Raw genomic sequence first — 15696 nt, forward strand, 5'->3', positions numbered from 1 at the left:
AGGAACAGCAGTTTCAGTTTATCCAAGAGCAGTCCAGAATGGCACCTAGAAATGGGCTTAGTGAGATGTCACACCCATTCCCAATTCCCACCATGGTTGCATGGTATCAATAAAAGAATCTCCTCTCTCTTTGACAACAATATACTTAATAAATACCAAATGAAAATCCATCTTATGAAAATTTCACACTTTAATGAGAATATGTTCAACAATGAATAAACACTTAGCTCAGTGGGGATAGTTATTGTTTAGAATCACATTAAGTCTAGCTCTTTCATCATGTCTACCACATGAAACAATGAAGAGAGAAAAAGACTCAAGGTGACAGAGGACAGTGATCCCTGCAGAATAAATCTAGGTTAAACTTAAAAATACTGTTCTTATATTAGGTAAACAGTAGAGATAGTAAGCATAGCCAATGAAAAATATAACACACACATTATAACTTGTTTGGCTAGTTGTCTACAATATTCAAGAATATGTATCATAATACTAACAGTTTTAAGAGATTAAAAGCAAGATACATTGTTTCTCTAGATCAGTTTATAAGGAAAACTATATAACATATACTTTGGTATCATAGAAATATACATTTGTTTTTCTAATTAGAACTTGTTGATTCCTTTAAAAATTCAATCCATCAGTCAATTTATCGAAGAAGGAAAGAAGAAAGGGAAGAAGGGAGGCAAAGGAAGAGAGAAAGAAGTAGGCAAAGGAGGAGAGGAATACTTCTAAAGTATTATAATTTCAGCAATGTATCAGCAATTTCTGTAACAGTTTTTTAAAGGGAAGAACTTTTAAGAAACTCAGTTTATGGGGTTTAGAAACATTAAGTCCTAAACTTTCTAACTAAACCTGCTTAGTTAAGTTATATCTAGAATATCAACTGAGCTTCCTCCTCCTCCTTCCTATATACCGTTTATCTCTTTCTCTCTCTCTCCCTCTTCCCATTCTGTCTCCCTCTCACTCTTTTCCTCTCTCTCTCTCTCTCACACACACACACACACACACACATATGTGTTTAATTCCATTATTAGTTCAAAATAAGGTAATCCAAAAGAAACTGTCTAGAGAAATGGTAGAAAGAATAAAAACACACATCAACTTAAATATGTCAAAGAGCCATATCGTTTATTGGCTACACTCCCAAAACCATTCTTGTTCTCGATAAACCAATTGTGTCTGGTCTGGACAGGTGTGGCTCCAAAATCTCATAGAGAGTTTACTTCTGTCAGTGGTATTATTAGAAACAGCAGGGGGAGGAAACAATCTCAATCTTAAATCCCAGTGTGCAGAAATCACAGTTCTAGGTAAATATCAGCTTGGATAAGGCATCTCAGTGATTATAATTTTCCTCAACATCCCTAACAAATCCACAGGTAGAAGAATTAAACACCATGCAGAGATAAGTTCCACTTTAACCTGCAATTCACCCAGAGCTTTAGTTTCAGACTGTAGCAACTCACGTAACTGGACAACATTTGGATCTACCTTAGTCCAGTATAGCAGAGTTCAAGGATGTCATATAAATTTTGATTCAAAACTCTTGAGAAACTCTTTACAGCTGATCTCACCTGCCATATCATGTCAAAACAAAACAAAACAAAACAAAAACAATCCCAAACTAAGATCCTTTGGAACAATGTTAACCTGGGCTGCATCTAAGCTAAACTGAATCCCCAAGTTCGGATTATAATCAACTATGCTTCAGTAATTCACTAGATCTTGATCAATTCCAATAATAAAAGTTGTTGAGGAGGGAGAAAAAAACAGGAGTTTGACCCATATGGGGAACTTGACAATCATGTTATTGGATAATGCATATATCTGGAAAAGCACAATAGTCATGAAAGTTATGCTTTATCACAAAAGTGAAGATTTACACTAGAATAAATCCAAATAAAAAATTATTTTTAACCAAAAGATAAATTATAAAGCTATAATTTTGTTCAGTGCAAATGAAATTACTTTGCTACCTTTCACAACTCTGTAATTAGCTTGATAAATATTAAACCCATGAGGAAGAGCTCCACTGTACAAGTTTTTTTAAAGACCGCTTAAAAGCAACCTTTAACAAGCTAAGAAAACAAGCTAGAGAAGATTCCAAATCTGCGGTACTGAATCTATTCTTATTACCAATGGTGATATAAACAACCTGATGTATGAAATCGTAAATATCTATCAATAAATACTATAGTCTTACTTCCTTTTACTTTAGCAAGATATTACTGAATTATGTACCACTGAAACTATATTACAATAAAAATTTCCCCCAAACTGAAGCAAAATTTTACTCTCAAATGGAATATAGTTTAAATTACAAGTACCAGAACCAACAAAAGGCAGAAATATTATATAGCAACCTCATAGCCCACCTTTCTTCTTGACTGGCATTCTTAGGTCTTTCCACTGCCACAGAATTCAAGATCTCTTTTCAGGTCTCAGTTTGATCCAGCTGGTTTGAGGCCAAGAGCCAGGTAACTGTTGCAAACCACTTCACTGCTCAGTTTTGAAATCCAGGCTGAATCTTCTATGTCAGATAAAGAAAGTAATGATGTACTTTTTCCACAACTAAACTTTTTACATCGCCCACAGAGTTTACAGAAACGTAATTTTTTAGTTTTTCAAGTTTTTCAATGTTCAGAAAATATTTAGACTGTTTTTACAAACTGGGAAAATTATTGGAAACATGAAGAACGTTACTGAAATTCCTCTTCAGGCAGCAACATTTTTGGAAGTTCAATGACTAACTCATTTAAGGCACAAACCAAATTTAGACAGCTGTCTCATTACTTTATACATGGTCAAACTGAAACATGATGAAAAAGATCCTCAAATATGTAGAGAAAAATTTAACCCCACCTCCCAAAAAATACTTTTAAAAACCTCTTTGACTCCAGTCTCTAAAAAGATAGGTGAGTTTGAACAGTTTTCTGTGGCAGAACACACACCGAAAGGCCCCCTTCTATTTACTGATCAGAAGTTCCGGATCTCACCCCTTCAGTAACTCAGAATCCAGCTTGCTGTCACTTTCATTTTTTTCTTCTGTGCTCTCCAAGCCCCCAGGCTTGATCCTTAATGCACCTCTGATTCTGATCCTCCCATGTATTAACAGAGAGGATTGAAAAAAAAGGAAAGCAATCCCTTGGCATGGAGACATTAAAGTGACAGTGCTACTCAATGGGCACTTGATGCAGGATGAGTTGGCGAAGCAGATTTCTTCACACTGGAGTCATTCACATCATGCCATCTCTTCGCATCCAAGCAGCTCCCTATCCGGCGAGGAAAAACACTGAGACTTCGAGAGAAGCCAAACCTTCCCCCAAAGGTGTTTTCAGAGACGCCGTAGTAGTATTAGACATGTAAGCATAAGCTATGCAAACGGTCCGCGATTTCCTCAAAATGAAAAAGTGCAGCTGCTTGGCTTTCACATCCACATCCTTTTCTCTCAATCTCTCTTCAAACTACCCACCTTCCTTTTGCAGAAAAGACAAGACATTTCTCTGCCACCGCTGGCCACCCCTGCCCAAGCCCCGTTCTTTTAGGGAAGAGCACTGAAATGTCCTGCACCCTCCACGCGGTGAAGTGTTTCTTCAGGCAGGAGCAACAGCAGCACTAGAAATTATATAACTCTCGAATTTGGCTTCTCTAAGACATGGAGACTGGAGGGTCGGGGGTTGCCGGTCTGGGAGATACTGCTGGGCATTTAACGTGCACAAAACAGCGCCAGGCCTTGCAGTGCCCCCCACCCTGAGACACGACTGACAAGTGGGTCTTCTCGGGGGGTAGTGGGCAAATTTCTCTCCTGTCTCCTTCCAAGCGGGGCTAAAGGATGGAAATTGAGGGGACTACAGACTGGGGAGAGGAGTCAGACGGCTGAGAGGAGAGGAGGCTAGTCGGGGCTGCTCTGACGGCGCTGGGCGGCTGGTTGGGGGTTTGGAGGAGGAGGTGCCCGAGAAACAGAGCTTTAACACCACACGGGCCAGGGCAAAGGGGCGAGTTCCCTCAAGGACTGAAAGGGGCAGGCAGCTAGTTCCCAGCTACCAGAGGTGCCCTGAGGAGAGGCAGGAGCGCAGTAACATTCCAACATTTGGACCGCCCCATCCTCCCCACAAGACGCGAGGAAAACAGGGAGCTAAACTGACAAATAGCAAGGGAAGGAAATACTCTGCTGGCGATGGGGGCGGACCCACAGGCACCTGGACCTCCTCTAAGCGAATAAGTGGCCGTAATTTCTAGACACCGCGCCTAATCACAGACAGGATGGAGGGCGCGGCTTTTGACTGAGGGGGGCGGGCCCGGGCTGCAAGCGAGAGGCATGAGCCGTAAACCCGCACCACTTCCCGCCCACCAGCAAATCACGTGAGCCATCAAAATGGCGGTGTTCGGGTATGAGGCTGGGGCCAAGCTGAGGGATTCAGGTGTGGTGCCGGTGGTAACTGAGGAAGCGCCCAAGGTAGGCGGAAATCCGAAGTGGTATGGGGGGTGATTTCTGCAGCTTCAAAGTGTTGGCAGAGTCTTCCAAGATGATACACTTAAAGGAGATTTGAAAAGTTAAAACAGCCCCCAAGTCCATGCAAGGAGCAGTCGATTAAGTCTCCAGCTGTTGTGGAAAGAGGCGGAGAGAACGTAGATTACCTAAGTTCTAGTACTCATTATCTGCGGTTTGTTTTCTCTTGTCTCCAGGCCTTTGCACAGGCTTTTTCTTCAACTTGGAATATTTCCCTGCTTCTATCCGTCCCAACTCCCCTGCCAAATTGTTCTCTTTCGGATATTGGTTTAAATGTCACTTCCTCCGGGAAGCCTTCCCACGCCTCCTCTGGCTAGATTAAGTTTGCCTTTTCTTAGGTTGTTGGGTTTTTCGTTTATGTCACTCTCTCATTCTGTGTTTAAATTGCCAGCATTTTTGTTCTGAACTCCCACTACATTGTGGATTCCTGAGGATGGGATGACTGTATCTTGATTACTCGGAGGCCTGGCATATACCAGGTGCTCCCTAAATTATGAGAGAATACTGAATAAAATTCTAAAGTTGAAATTTATTATTAGGTGAAAAATGTATTATTAGGTGAAATAATACACATGAAAGCACTACAAAACCGTCAAATGATTTGCAAACTATAAGCCACTCTTACTGGTATAAGCGTGGTGACTAGTTGAGTGGCCTTAAGAGGGGAGGGGTGTAATGAAAGCAGTCGATTCTTTGACAGTGCCTTGCAAAGCTTAAGCACTCAATAATATTTTCTGTGTTCTTTTCAGTATTTCAGTATTTGCTATCCTGTAATCATAATCCTGGGTGTCTGCTTTCCCTATAGAGAGTTTAGGGTGTAGACTAGGTAGGAGATTAGTAGAAGATATTGCCTGGAAGTTTATTTTGTTTTTTGCTTTTGGTGGAAGGTGGAGGACTTCAGTGAACTGGATGAGAGCAAAACAAAAGTTTATGTAAGGTTTATGGTTACTCATGTTATTGACATCTGCCATCTTAGTACAATAGATGGGTTAGGTATAGAACCTCCCTTAGATGTTACTATCCCTTATACTTTCCATTTGGGTGTCCAGGAGAGGAAAAAGATGTAAGTCTAGTCACTGAAAAATTGTAATTTGTAAAATATTTTACTTTTTTTCCCCCTGCCCTCTCCAGAAATGTTACAGAAAAAGATTGAGTACAATTCTGCGATGATGCAGAGAAAGAAATTGGTCCATTATTACTCGTTGTGTAATGCCATAAGAAGGTTCAAAGGAGCTCATAACTTACGTATGTTGATGCCAGGAGCCGTGTATAATCAACTGGCCCTTCTATAGTTAGGATTGGTACATACCGCTCATTCAGCAAATGAGTATTACGGTAATATTCAATATGTGTCCATTGACTACAGCATCAAAAGCACTTGGTGCTATTAAAATGCAGATTCTAGGCCTCATCCTACTCCTGCTGAATCCAGATATCTCAGGAGGGAGTTCATGAGACTGCATTTCAAATAAATACCCCATGTGATTCTTGTGCATGCTGAAGGTTGAGAACCACTGATTTATGAAGTATTTTGTGTATTCATTATGCTTTATCCCGTCTAATCCTCTTGTCTAGGACTCCTTAACTTTGAGATTTAGTATTTGCCTTCAATATAAACGTTAAAATTGAGATTAGTGTACATTTGTAAAGAGGCTATTTGGCTAATCTGGAGGAAAAAGAGTAAAAAGCAGTGAATTTAGCGGCAATAGACTTTCCATTTGGCTGCTGTAGTAGGTAAACATTTGCAACTACATGTTTGGATTTAACAAATGTTATTAAGATTTTTCACAGAAACTAGAGTCTTGCCCAGAGCAAAACATTCAGAAAGGATCCTGTCTGAGAGTGCAGGGTTTGTTTTCTTGTTGTTGTTGATTTGTTTTGTTTTTTAATCTCTCTAGTTTCTGTTAAGATGCTACTGGCCAAGTCTTCATGGTCCCTTGACATTGGCAGCTGTCTGTTCATCACACTTGGGACACAAGAACCTTCCAACCAAGGAGCCCAGTGCTTTGGGTCTCTGGGGCCCGGCGCGGTGGCTCATGCCTTTAATCCCAGCACTTTGGGAGGCCGAGGCAGGCAGATCACTTGAGGTCAGGAGTTCGAGACCAGCCTGGCTAACATAGTGAAACCCCATCTCTAGTAAAAATACAAAAATTAGCCAAGTGTGGTGGCAGGTGTGGGTCTCTGCTATACTACATAATCATTTCTAGCAAAGGCTCTGCTTCCACCACAGCTGGTAATAGGGAACTGGTTATGTAATTTATGTACTTCAAAGTAGTAGCCACAATCTACTGCCTGTTCCCTTCCTGGAGCAGTGTCCCTCTTTCTAATTTTTCTCTCTCACTGTTCTCCAAGGCAATCCCTGCTCTCTCCTACCTCTCTAGGAAATGAAACACGATTTCCAAAATGAACTCAGTCTTTCATGAGAAACTGAGGATAGAGATGTCAATAAGCAGCCATTGTTTCCACCTCCCCACCTGAAGAGCTAGGAGGACAACTACAAAGGGCCTGACTGCCTTCTCAGAATGAGGAGAGAGGAAAACAGAAACAGTATCAGTATGTTATCCCTCTAAACTAAATCTTAAGCAAGCCAACCTTTCAGACCCTCAGTTTCTCATCTGTATAGAGATAATCATTATACTACCAATTTCTCAAGTTAGTGTGTGAATCAGAAAGCCAATGTCTGTGTGTTGTAGGATGTTTAGCAAGAAAATAAAAAATAATAACAAAAAGCCAATGTCTAACAGATAATAAGAGCTCAGTAAATGTTGATTGAATTATTAACAAAATATGTGAAAGCAGACAGCACAGTACCTGGCACACTACTAAACTGTAAATGTTTTCAAATCTGAATCTGTAGAATTCTGTAAGGTTTTATGTAATATGAATATCATTAGCTATTATGGCTCTGGAATTTTTTTTTCCAGGATGTCAAGATGACAGCATCTATGCATGGTCAACCCAGTCCTTCTCTAGAAGATGCAAAACTCAGAAGACCAATGATCATAGAAATCATAGAAAAAAATTTTGACTATCTTAGAAAAGAAATGTAAGAGAAATACCCAGGCTGAAAATCATTTTATTTGCAAGTCTTTTGTATTGCCATTGTTTCTGAGATCCTATTCTTTGTTATCCTATTCTTTGAGTTGGTTATGAAGAACACATCCTTAAAAAAAAGAATGAGGGAAACAAGAACAGATGAAAATAGTGGTTTGTTGGAATATTTGGGATTGTGGATAATTTCTTTTGTTTCTTAAAAAGTATCCAAAAGTATTGCTAAAACATTTGTGCAGTAAATATATTTTAATTAAAAGTAAGAGAAAATCATTGGGGGGGTACTTATATTTAATTGGTGAGTAATTATAATCAGTTAAGGATTGATTATCTCAGCCACAGTACTTAGTACAGCAAAAGGGAATACAGATTTCATAGTATAAATATAGTCTCACATTAACATATTGACTTTTTTTTTTTTTTTGAGATAAGAGTCTCACTCTGTCACCCAGGCTGGAGTGCAGTGGCACAATCTCGGCTCACTGTAATCTCCATCTCCCAGATTCAAGTGATTCTCCTGCCTCAGCCTCCCAAGTAGCTGAGATTACAGGCGTATACCACCACACCCAGCTAATTTTTGTATTTTTAGTAGAGATGGTTTCACCATGTTGGCCAGACTGGCCATTTTGACTTTTAAATGAATGGAGTTCAAGAATAAAACCAAAGGACAGTTGATCTTATTTCCTGGATTTAGGTATGGGTCTTAATAAGAAAACTAGATCAGATTTTTTTGGATGAAATTTTCTAAATCTTGGACAAATTATTTTAAATGTATCTGGGACTAATGCAGAAATAGAAGGCCTAACCAAATGTAAATAGCTTTTTTTTAGCTGAACTTAAGCAAAGTAAATCTTTTAGTTGCAGGAAAGGTATTCTTCGATTTGGGTAACTCATAAAATTTGGCTACATTGGAGCATATTTATATTTATTTGTGACCAAAATTATTTAAAAGAGCTCTATTTTAGAACTACTGTAAATATTATCAGAAAGAGAATCATGTCCTCTCATTGGAATACAAGTTCTATGAGGGGTGGGAAATTTCTTTCCTTTTCTTTTTTTCTTTTGCCTTGTTTACTGCCCTATCTTAAGCACTTAGAAAATACTTTTCACATAGTAAGTGCTCAAGAAGTATTTCAAATTGAGTAAATATGCAATAACAACTTTTTAGGAAAGGCTGTATCCATTAAGTTCAATGTTACAGTGAACTGAATTTTTCTTTTTTTCTATTAGGACACCAAATATATATCAAATGACGTCATTTGGAACAACAGCTGGTTTCTCTGGAATATTCTCAAACTTCCTGTTCAGACGCTGCTTCAAGGTTAAACACGATGCTTTGAAAACATATGCATCATTGGCTACACTTCCATTTTTGTCTACTGTAGTTACTTACAAGCTTCTTGTAATTGATCCTTTGTATTCAGGTGAATTTAAATTCACTAATGTATAATGTAGTTTTGTCTAAGTAAAGTTACTGATTAACATATGCTTTTGCTACTGCTAATAATAATTCTTTACATTTATATAGTGCTATACAGTTTGTAAAGTCCCTTCGTATACCTTGTCGTATTTAATCCCTGCAACAATCCTCCTAATTAGGTAAATCGTATTTTTTTCTTTTTGTAGATAAGCAAGCAACCCAAACTGAGGCATGTTCAAGTACACTAATAAACAACATACTGGGAAAAGAATTGACTGTGGCATATAACAAACATCATTTCAGTATCCTACCTCCTGCCACTTAAGTTTTGTGACATTCAGCAAGTAATTTCATCTCTGAGCCTCCCTTGTCTTATCTATGAATTAGGACTAATAGTACTCACCTCACAGGATTTTGTGAGAATTAAAAGATACTGTAGGTTAAATGACTACCACAATATCTGTCATATTATGGGCTTTTAATGTTATTTCCTGCCCTTCACCTTACCTTGAGTTTCACAACTAGTAATTGATAGAGCCTCTATCCATCATTCATTCTTCAGGTCCCTGCTTAAGTATCTTTTCCCCAGGGAGACCTCTGGTTCCCTCATTGTACATTAGGTGTCTAGATACATTCTCTATATAGTTTATCTTCAAAGTATTGTGTACACTTATAATTATTTAAATATTTATCTCATGTCTTTCATTCCTGTAAACTGGCCAGAACGTCAGAGATCAGGTGTCTTTTATATACCACTGTATTCCTAGCACCTAGCACATTCCTGATACATAGTAGATAATAAAAATGTATTAACCTAGAATCCAGGTCTGGTCTGCTAGTTTAGTATTCTGTCATTATAAAATTCCTTCTGGCTGGGCATGGTGGCTCATGCCTGTAATCCCAACACTTTGGGAGGCCAAGGCGGGCAGATCAGGAATTCGAGACCAGTTTGGCCAACACAGTCTCTACTAAAAATAGAAAACCAGTTGGGTGTGGTGGTGCACGCCTATAATCCCAGCTACTTGGGAGGCTGAGGCATGAGAATTGCTTGAACCCTGGAGGCAGAGGTTGCAGTGAGCCGAGATCATGCCAGTGTACTCTAGCCTGGGCAACACAGTGAGACTCTGTCTCTAAAAAATAAAATAGCTTCTACAACAACCACATATGTTAGAGGTAATTCTCTATGTGATAAAGTACAATAAAAACTTTTTTAAATGTGCTGCATTTAGCCTGTTATATGCCACAGAGTTTGAATTTCTGATATTCTTTCTATGGTTTAGTTGTGGTTGAGGATAGTGCAGATAACTACTCTGAGGTACAACACTGTCTTAATAGCTCTTGAGTTTTAAAGGAAAACCAAATTTACTTTTGTTTTCCAGAAAATATAAGCAAGGAAAACTGTGTTTTCAGAAGTTCACTGATCGGCATAGTTTGTGGTGTTTTCTATCCCAGTTCTCTGGCTTTTACTAAAAATGGACGTCTGGCAACTAAGTAAGTTGTTCCTTTTCCTTCTTTTTTACTTTTTTTTTTTTTTTTTAGGTTAATAAACTCTCTTTTTTCTTTAGCTGTCTATGATATATTTGAATCAAAATGTGGTCATTTGGTATTTCAGATAGCTAACTTTTAACTTTTTTGCTCTCTACATTATAGACCTAGAAAGGCAGTTATCAGTTTAGGAGAAGTCAACAAACTTCTAATAGCATTCATATCCAGAAGAAGTGATTAACTCTTTTTTCTTTTTAGGTATCATACCGTTCCACTGCCACCAAAAGGAAGGGTTTTACTCCATTGGATGAGGCTTTGTCAAACACAAATGAAATTAATGGTGATTCCTCTAGTCTTTCAGACTATGTTTGGAATATTAAATGGTCTATACCATTATGCAATATTTGAAGGGACACTTGAGAAAACTATACATGAAGAGTAACCAAAAAAAATGAACGGTTGCTAACTTAGCAGAATGAAGTTTTTATAAAGAGGACTCAGGCATTGCTGAAAGAGTTAAAAGTAACTGAACAGATAATTTGTTTCTGTGCCTTTTGCCTGGTATAGCAAATACTCAAAAAATATTCAATAATTCAATCAATAAATATAAGTTTCATCTTACATGTAAGATACAAGTTTTATCTCCTGATGGTCTGTCCATTTTGCCTGGTATGTAACAGATAATAAATATTCAGTATCAATAAATATAATAATAAAAGTTTCATCTTTCCTTTTTGTATGCGGAAATGGGTTTAGGCTTCAAGGTCTCATCTGTGCAGCTATATATTCATTCATTCATCAAACATTTATTGAGCTGTTTCTCAGGCACTGTGTTAAATATAATAAACATTCTGGCTGGGCATGGTGACTCTCGCCTGTAATTCCAGCACTTTGGGAGACCAGGGCGGACGGATCACCTGAGGTCAGGAGTTTGAGACCAGCTGGCCAACATGGCAAAACCTCATCTCTACTAAAAGTACAAAAAAATTAGCTGGGCATGATGGTGTATGCCTGTAATCCCAGTTACTTGGGAGGCTGAGGCAGGAGAATCGCTTGAACCCATGAGGCAGAGGCTGCAGTAAGCTGAGATCGCGCCACTACACTCCAGCCTGGGCGACAGAGCAGAACTCCATATGAACAAAAAAAAGAAAATGAACATTCCTTACCTAGAAGGAACTCAATTGAGGAGGATAAGAAGTGTGAACATACACTATGAGAGGATTTGAGAGGTATACACATAATTCTGTAAGGGCACTGAGGGTATGCTTGTTAACTAGGCAGAAGGGGAAGCTGTGGTGGAAAAAAGTAACAATTGAGCCAAATTTTGAAGGAGGAATTGGAAGTTCTTAAGGAAGGTATGGGAATAACATAGCCCATTTCTCTGCATTGATACTATCTTCTCATTTACAAATTGTCTTCACTATATAGTTCAAAGAAATTATTTTTAACCTTCAGTTCTTGTTTCCAAGAAAGAATATTTATTGAGTGCCTATCTGCCATGCATTGAGATAGGCACCAAGGGTACAAAGATTCAGTGCTTGTCACTAAAGAAGCTTAAAATCTAAAGAGTTTACAGCATGTTTCTTTAGAGTCTGCTAAGGCATCCCTGAGCTACGCATTTATCTTAGTTCAGAAAATGAACATGGATGAGAAGAATTACAGAATGGAACTGTACATCTCATTCTCCATATCGTAGCCATATTCATTTTGAGATTTAAAATGTGGTAATCCTGGAAATATAACAGGGTTGACTTAAGTTCACCTCTCCTACCACCAGAAAGCTAAATAGATTTGTACCTTACTCCATGACTTCAGATTGTCTTTGTAATAAAAAAAAGCTGGCAAGGCAATCAATATTTCCTTTAGCTTAGGAAAGCACTACTTGTCAAAGTGACTATAAGAGGCTGAAAAGAGAAATTAGGGAAACCTTGACCTTCTGGGCCTGAACCCAAAGGTGAAGCCAGGTGAGCCAGTGAAGAAAAACAACGTGCAGAAGGTGTGAAGTACAGCTTGGAGCTCCATTCAAGGTTCAAATCCTGGCCTCATTACTTACTAACAGGATAATCTTGAATAAGCTACTTCATCTCTCTGCACTTAAGTCTCCTTATCTATAGAATGAGGAATAAAAACTGTACTCAGTCTCAAAGTATTGTATTAAATGAGTTAATATATGTAAATCAAAACAGTACCCAACTCATAGGAAGTCTGTATGTATTAGCTGCTATCTTAGTCCACTTGGGCTACTGTAACAAAGTAGCATCGACTGGGTGACTTATAAACAACAGAAATTTATTTCTCATAGTTCTGGAAGCTACAATTTGGTGTCCGATGAGGGCCTGCTTTCTGATTCATAGGTAATGCCTTCTTGTGTCCTCAGATGATGGAAGGGGCAAAAGAGCTCTCTGGAGCCTCTTTTATAAGGGCAATAACCTCATTCATGGGGCTCTGTCCTCATGACCTAATCACTTCCCAAAGGCCTTACCACCTAATACCATCACCTTGGGGTTAGTATTTCAAAATATGAATTCAGGGGCACAAACATTTAGACCATAGCAGCAGCAATGATTGTTGCTATTGCTGCATATCAAGTATTATGTTCCTCTTCCTAGCCTGTAGTTATCAGTCTAGCACTTCTGTAGAGAAGATTAGAAAAGTCCACCAAAGATAATCCACAACATATCTTTCATTTGAATAAACATATATTCACTTATTCAGCTAATGTTGATTCAACACTCAATACTACAGGTTGAGCAAGTTATGTAAACTTTCTGTGTTTTAAAACATATTAATAACTGCTTTATACTGTGGTTCTAAAGAGTAAAGTACATAAAACCATACCATACCACACCTGGCATGTAGAAGTTGCTCAATAAATGTGTTTACATTGTCTGTTTTTCCTGATAGGTGTACAATAATAACTAAGATATGGTCCCTCTTATGAGAACTTACCTTCACTCTTACCTCTTCATTTCCCCTGACTCCCTTCACCATGTGATTTTCCCCACTTTTGTGGTGTTATTGTATTGCACTGCATTGCTTGGGTTGTATTGTGTACTGATTTTCTCTCTGCTTTTGTACAATTGTTTTATCTTGCATTAACTATTCAGTTTTTGAATTTTCAAGTTTAAATAGTAATCTAATAATGAAGACATAGTATTTTACACATGTGGTTGAATTTCATAGAATTTGTTCACCCACTTTCCTCAGCTTCATTAAAAAACAAAAAAAGAGCCTTCCAAAGATGCATACCCCGTACTCCCCTAGCTTCATCATTCTAAAAAACAGGCAAACTGACATTAATAAACATGAATAATTGAATCTTGGTAGCCCTAAACCCCACCAGCTTCACTACAGGAACAAAGAAATCCACTCCAAAGTCTCCCCAAGATAGAACATCGCAGAAGAAAAGATTAGTGAACCCAAAGACAAAGCAAACTACAAAACTACCACAAGAAAGCTTGGGGGAAATTGTTCAGGACATTGGATTTGGCAGCTATTTCTTGGATACGACATCAAAAGCACGAGTAGCAAAATCAAAAACAAGCAAATTGGGACTACATCACACTGAAAAACTTGTGTGTGTCAAAATAAAAAACAGCATGAAAAGGAAACCTAAAGAATGGAAGAAAATAATTGCAAGTCATACATCTGATAAGTGGTTAGTATTCAGAATATACAAGGAACTTCTACAACTGAACAACAAAAACCAAATAACTTGACTTCAAAACTGAGCAAAGGACTTGAATAAACATTTCTCAAAAAAGAGATACACAAATGGCCACTAAGCATATAAAAAGACACCAGCATCACTAACCATTAGGGAAATGCAAATCAAAACCATCACCTCACACCCATCAGGATGGCCACTCTCCAAAAAACAGAAAATAAGAAGTTAGAAACCTTGTGCACTGTGTTGTGAATGTTGCCATTATGGAAAACAGTATGGTGGTTCCTCAAAAAATTAAAGGAAAATACCATGCAGTACAGCATTCTCACTTCTGGATATATATCCAATTCAGAACAAGATCTTGAAGAGACCTGTGCACATTATTCACAATAGCCAACAGGCGGAAGCAACTCAAATGTCCTTCAATAGATTAATAAAGAAAATGTGGTATAATACAACAAAATATTATGCAGCATTAAGAAGGAAATCTTTCCACATGCTACAACATAAGTGAAACTTCAGGACATTACACAAAGTGAAATAAGCAAAATAAGCAGTCACAAAAGGACAAATACTGTGTAATGCCACTCATACAAGGTACCTAAAGTAGTCAAAGTTATAGAAATACAGTAGAAAGATGGTTACCAAAGGCTGGGAGAAATGGGAAGGAGGAATTAGTATTTAGTGGGTATAGAGTTTCAGCGTTGCAAGATTAAAAAGTTCTAGAGATCTGTTGCATAACAATGTGAATATATTTAACGCTACTGAACTGCACAGTTAAAAATGGTTAAGATGGTAAATGTAATGTTATGTGCTTTTATTACAACAACAGAAAAATCCTGCAACCAAATACTGTTTTAGACTTACACAATGTGAAATAATGAATCACCAGAAGGCTTGCATTCTAAGAAATCTTGAAGAAGTATTTCAAATAGAAGGAAAACGATATCAGATGGAAATCTAGAAAAATGAGGAACACTAAAAGTGGCAAATCTGTGGGTAAATATAAATTGTCCTTATTTTAAAAACTTGTTTCAAAAACAAATGACTTTATATTATGTGGTTTATAACCAGTAGAAGTAAATGTATGACAATAACTCAAAGACTAGGAGGGAAGACATGAAGGTATAAAATTCTAATACTATATATAAAGTGACATAATATTACTTGAAAGTAGATCATGATAAAGATACTCTTGTGGGGGTTGAATTGTCCCCTTCAAAACATATGTTCAAATCCTAAGCTCTGTACCTGTGAATATGTCCTTACTTGGAAACAGGGTGTTTGCAAATGTAATCAAGTTAAGATGCAGTATATTGGATTAGGATGAACTTTATCCAATGACTGATGTCTTTATAATACCAGGTAAATTTGAGTACACAAACACAACAGAGAGGGAAAACGTCCACATAAAGCCACAAATACATAAGGGGGAACACCACGTGAGTACAAAAGCAAGGATTGGAATGACACATCTATAAACCAACGGACACCAGGGATTGCAGGCAACTACCAGATGCTAAAAGAGAAGGATCGAACAGATTCTCCTTCGGGGCCTCCAAT

The 15696-nt window shown here is 38.0% G+C and overlaps 3 protein-coding genes across 12 annotated transcripts in view; 2 read left to right on the forward strand and 1 right to left on the reverse strand.

Annotated features, from left to right (window-relative positions):
• Positions 1-4134, reverse strand: part of DLG2 (discs large MAGUK scaffold protein 2) — a 2230265-nt gene extending 2226131 nt beyond the window's left edge. For 6 of the 9 annotated variants that reach the window (XM_050755798.1, XM_050755796.1, XM_050755801.1 and 3 more), the window contains exon 1: positions 2376-4134. In XM_050755798.1, coding sequence (XP_050611755.1) covers positions 2376-2394 — 19 coding nt within the window. In that variant the 5' untranslated portion in view covers positions 2395-4134. The remainder of the gene's footprint in view (positions 1-2375) is intronic. The other 3 variants (XM_050755793.1, XM_050755794.1, XM_050755797.1) reach the window with 3 other exon arrangements.
• The window catches only part of TMEM126A (transmembrane protein 126A), a 1099470-nt gene that overhangs the window by 1066882 nt on the left and 16892 nt on the right, over positions 1-15696 (forward strand). The gene's annotated exons all lie outside the window — the stretch shown is intronic.
• Positions 4334-11188, forward strand: TMEM126B (transmembrane protein 126B). Of its 2 annotated transcripts, XM_050755899.1 has the most exons (5): positions 4334-4456; positions 7435-7556; positions 8792-8985; positions 10361-10472; positions 10725-11188. In XM_050755899.1, exons 1-5 carry the CDS (start codon positions 4376-4378, stop codon positions 10906-10908), a joined length of 693 nt encoding a protein of 230 aa, XP_050611856.1. In that variant the 5' UTR covers positions 4334-4375; the 3' UTR covers positions 10909-11188. The 2 variants fall into 2 exon arrangements, with proteins under 2 accessions (XP_050611856.1, XP_050611857.1); XM_050755900.1 differs by lacking the exon at positions 7435-7556 and having other exon boundaries at positions 4342-4456; positions 8792-8882.

Source organism: Macaca thibetana, chromosome 14 (genome assembly GCF_024542745.1).
Source record: "Macaca thibetana thibetana isolate TM-01 chromosome 14, ASM2454274v1, whole genome shotgun sequence".
Lineage (NCBI taxonomy): Eukaryota > Metazoa > Chordata > Mammalia > Primates > Cercopithecidae > Macaca > Macaca thibetana.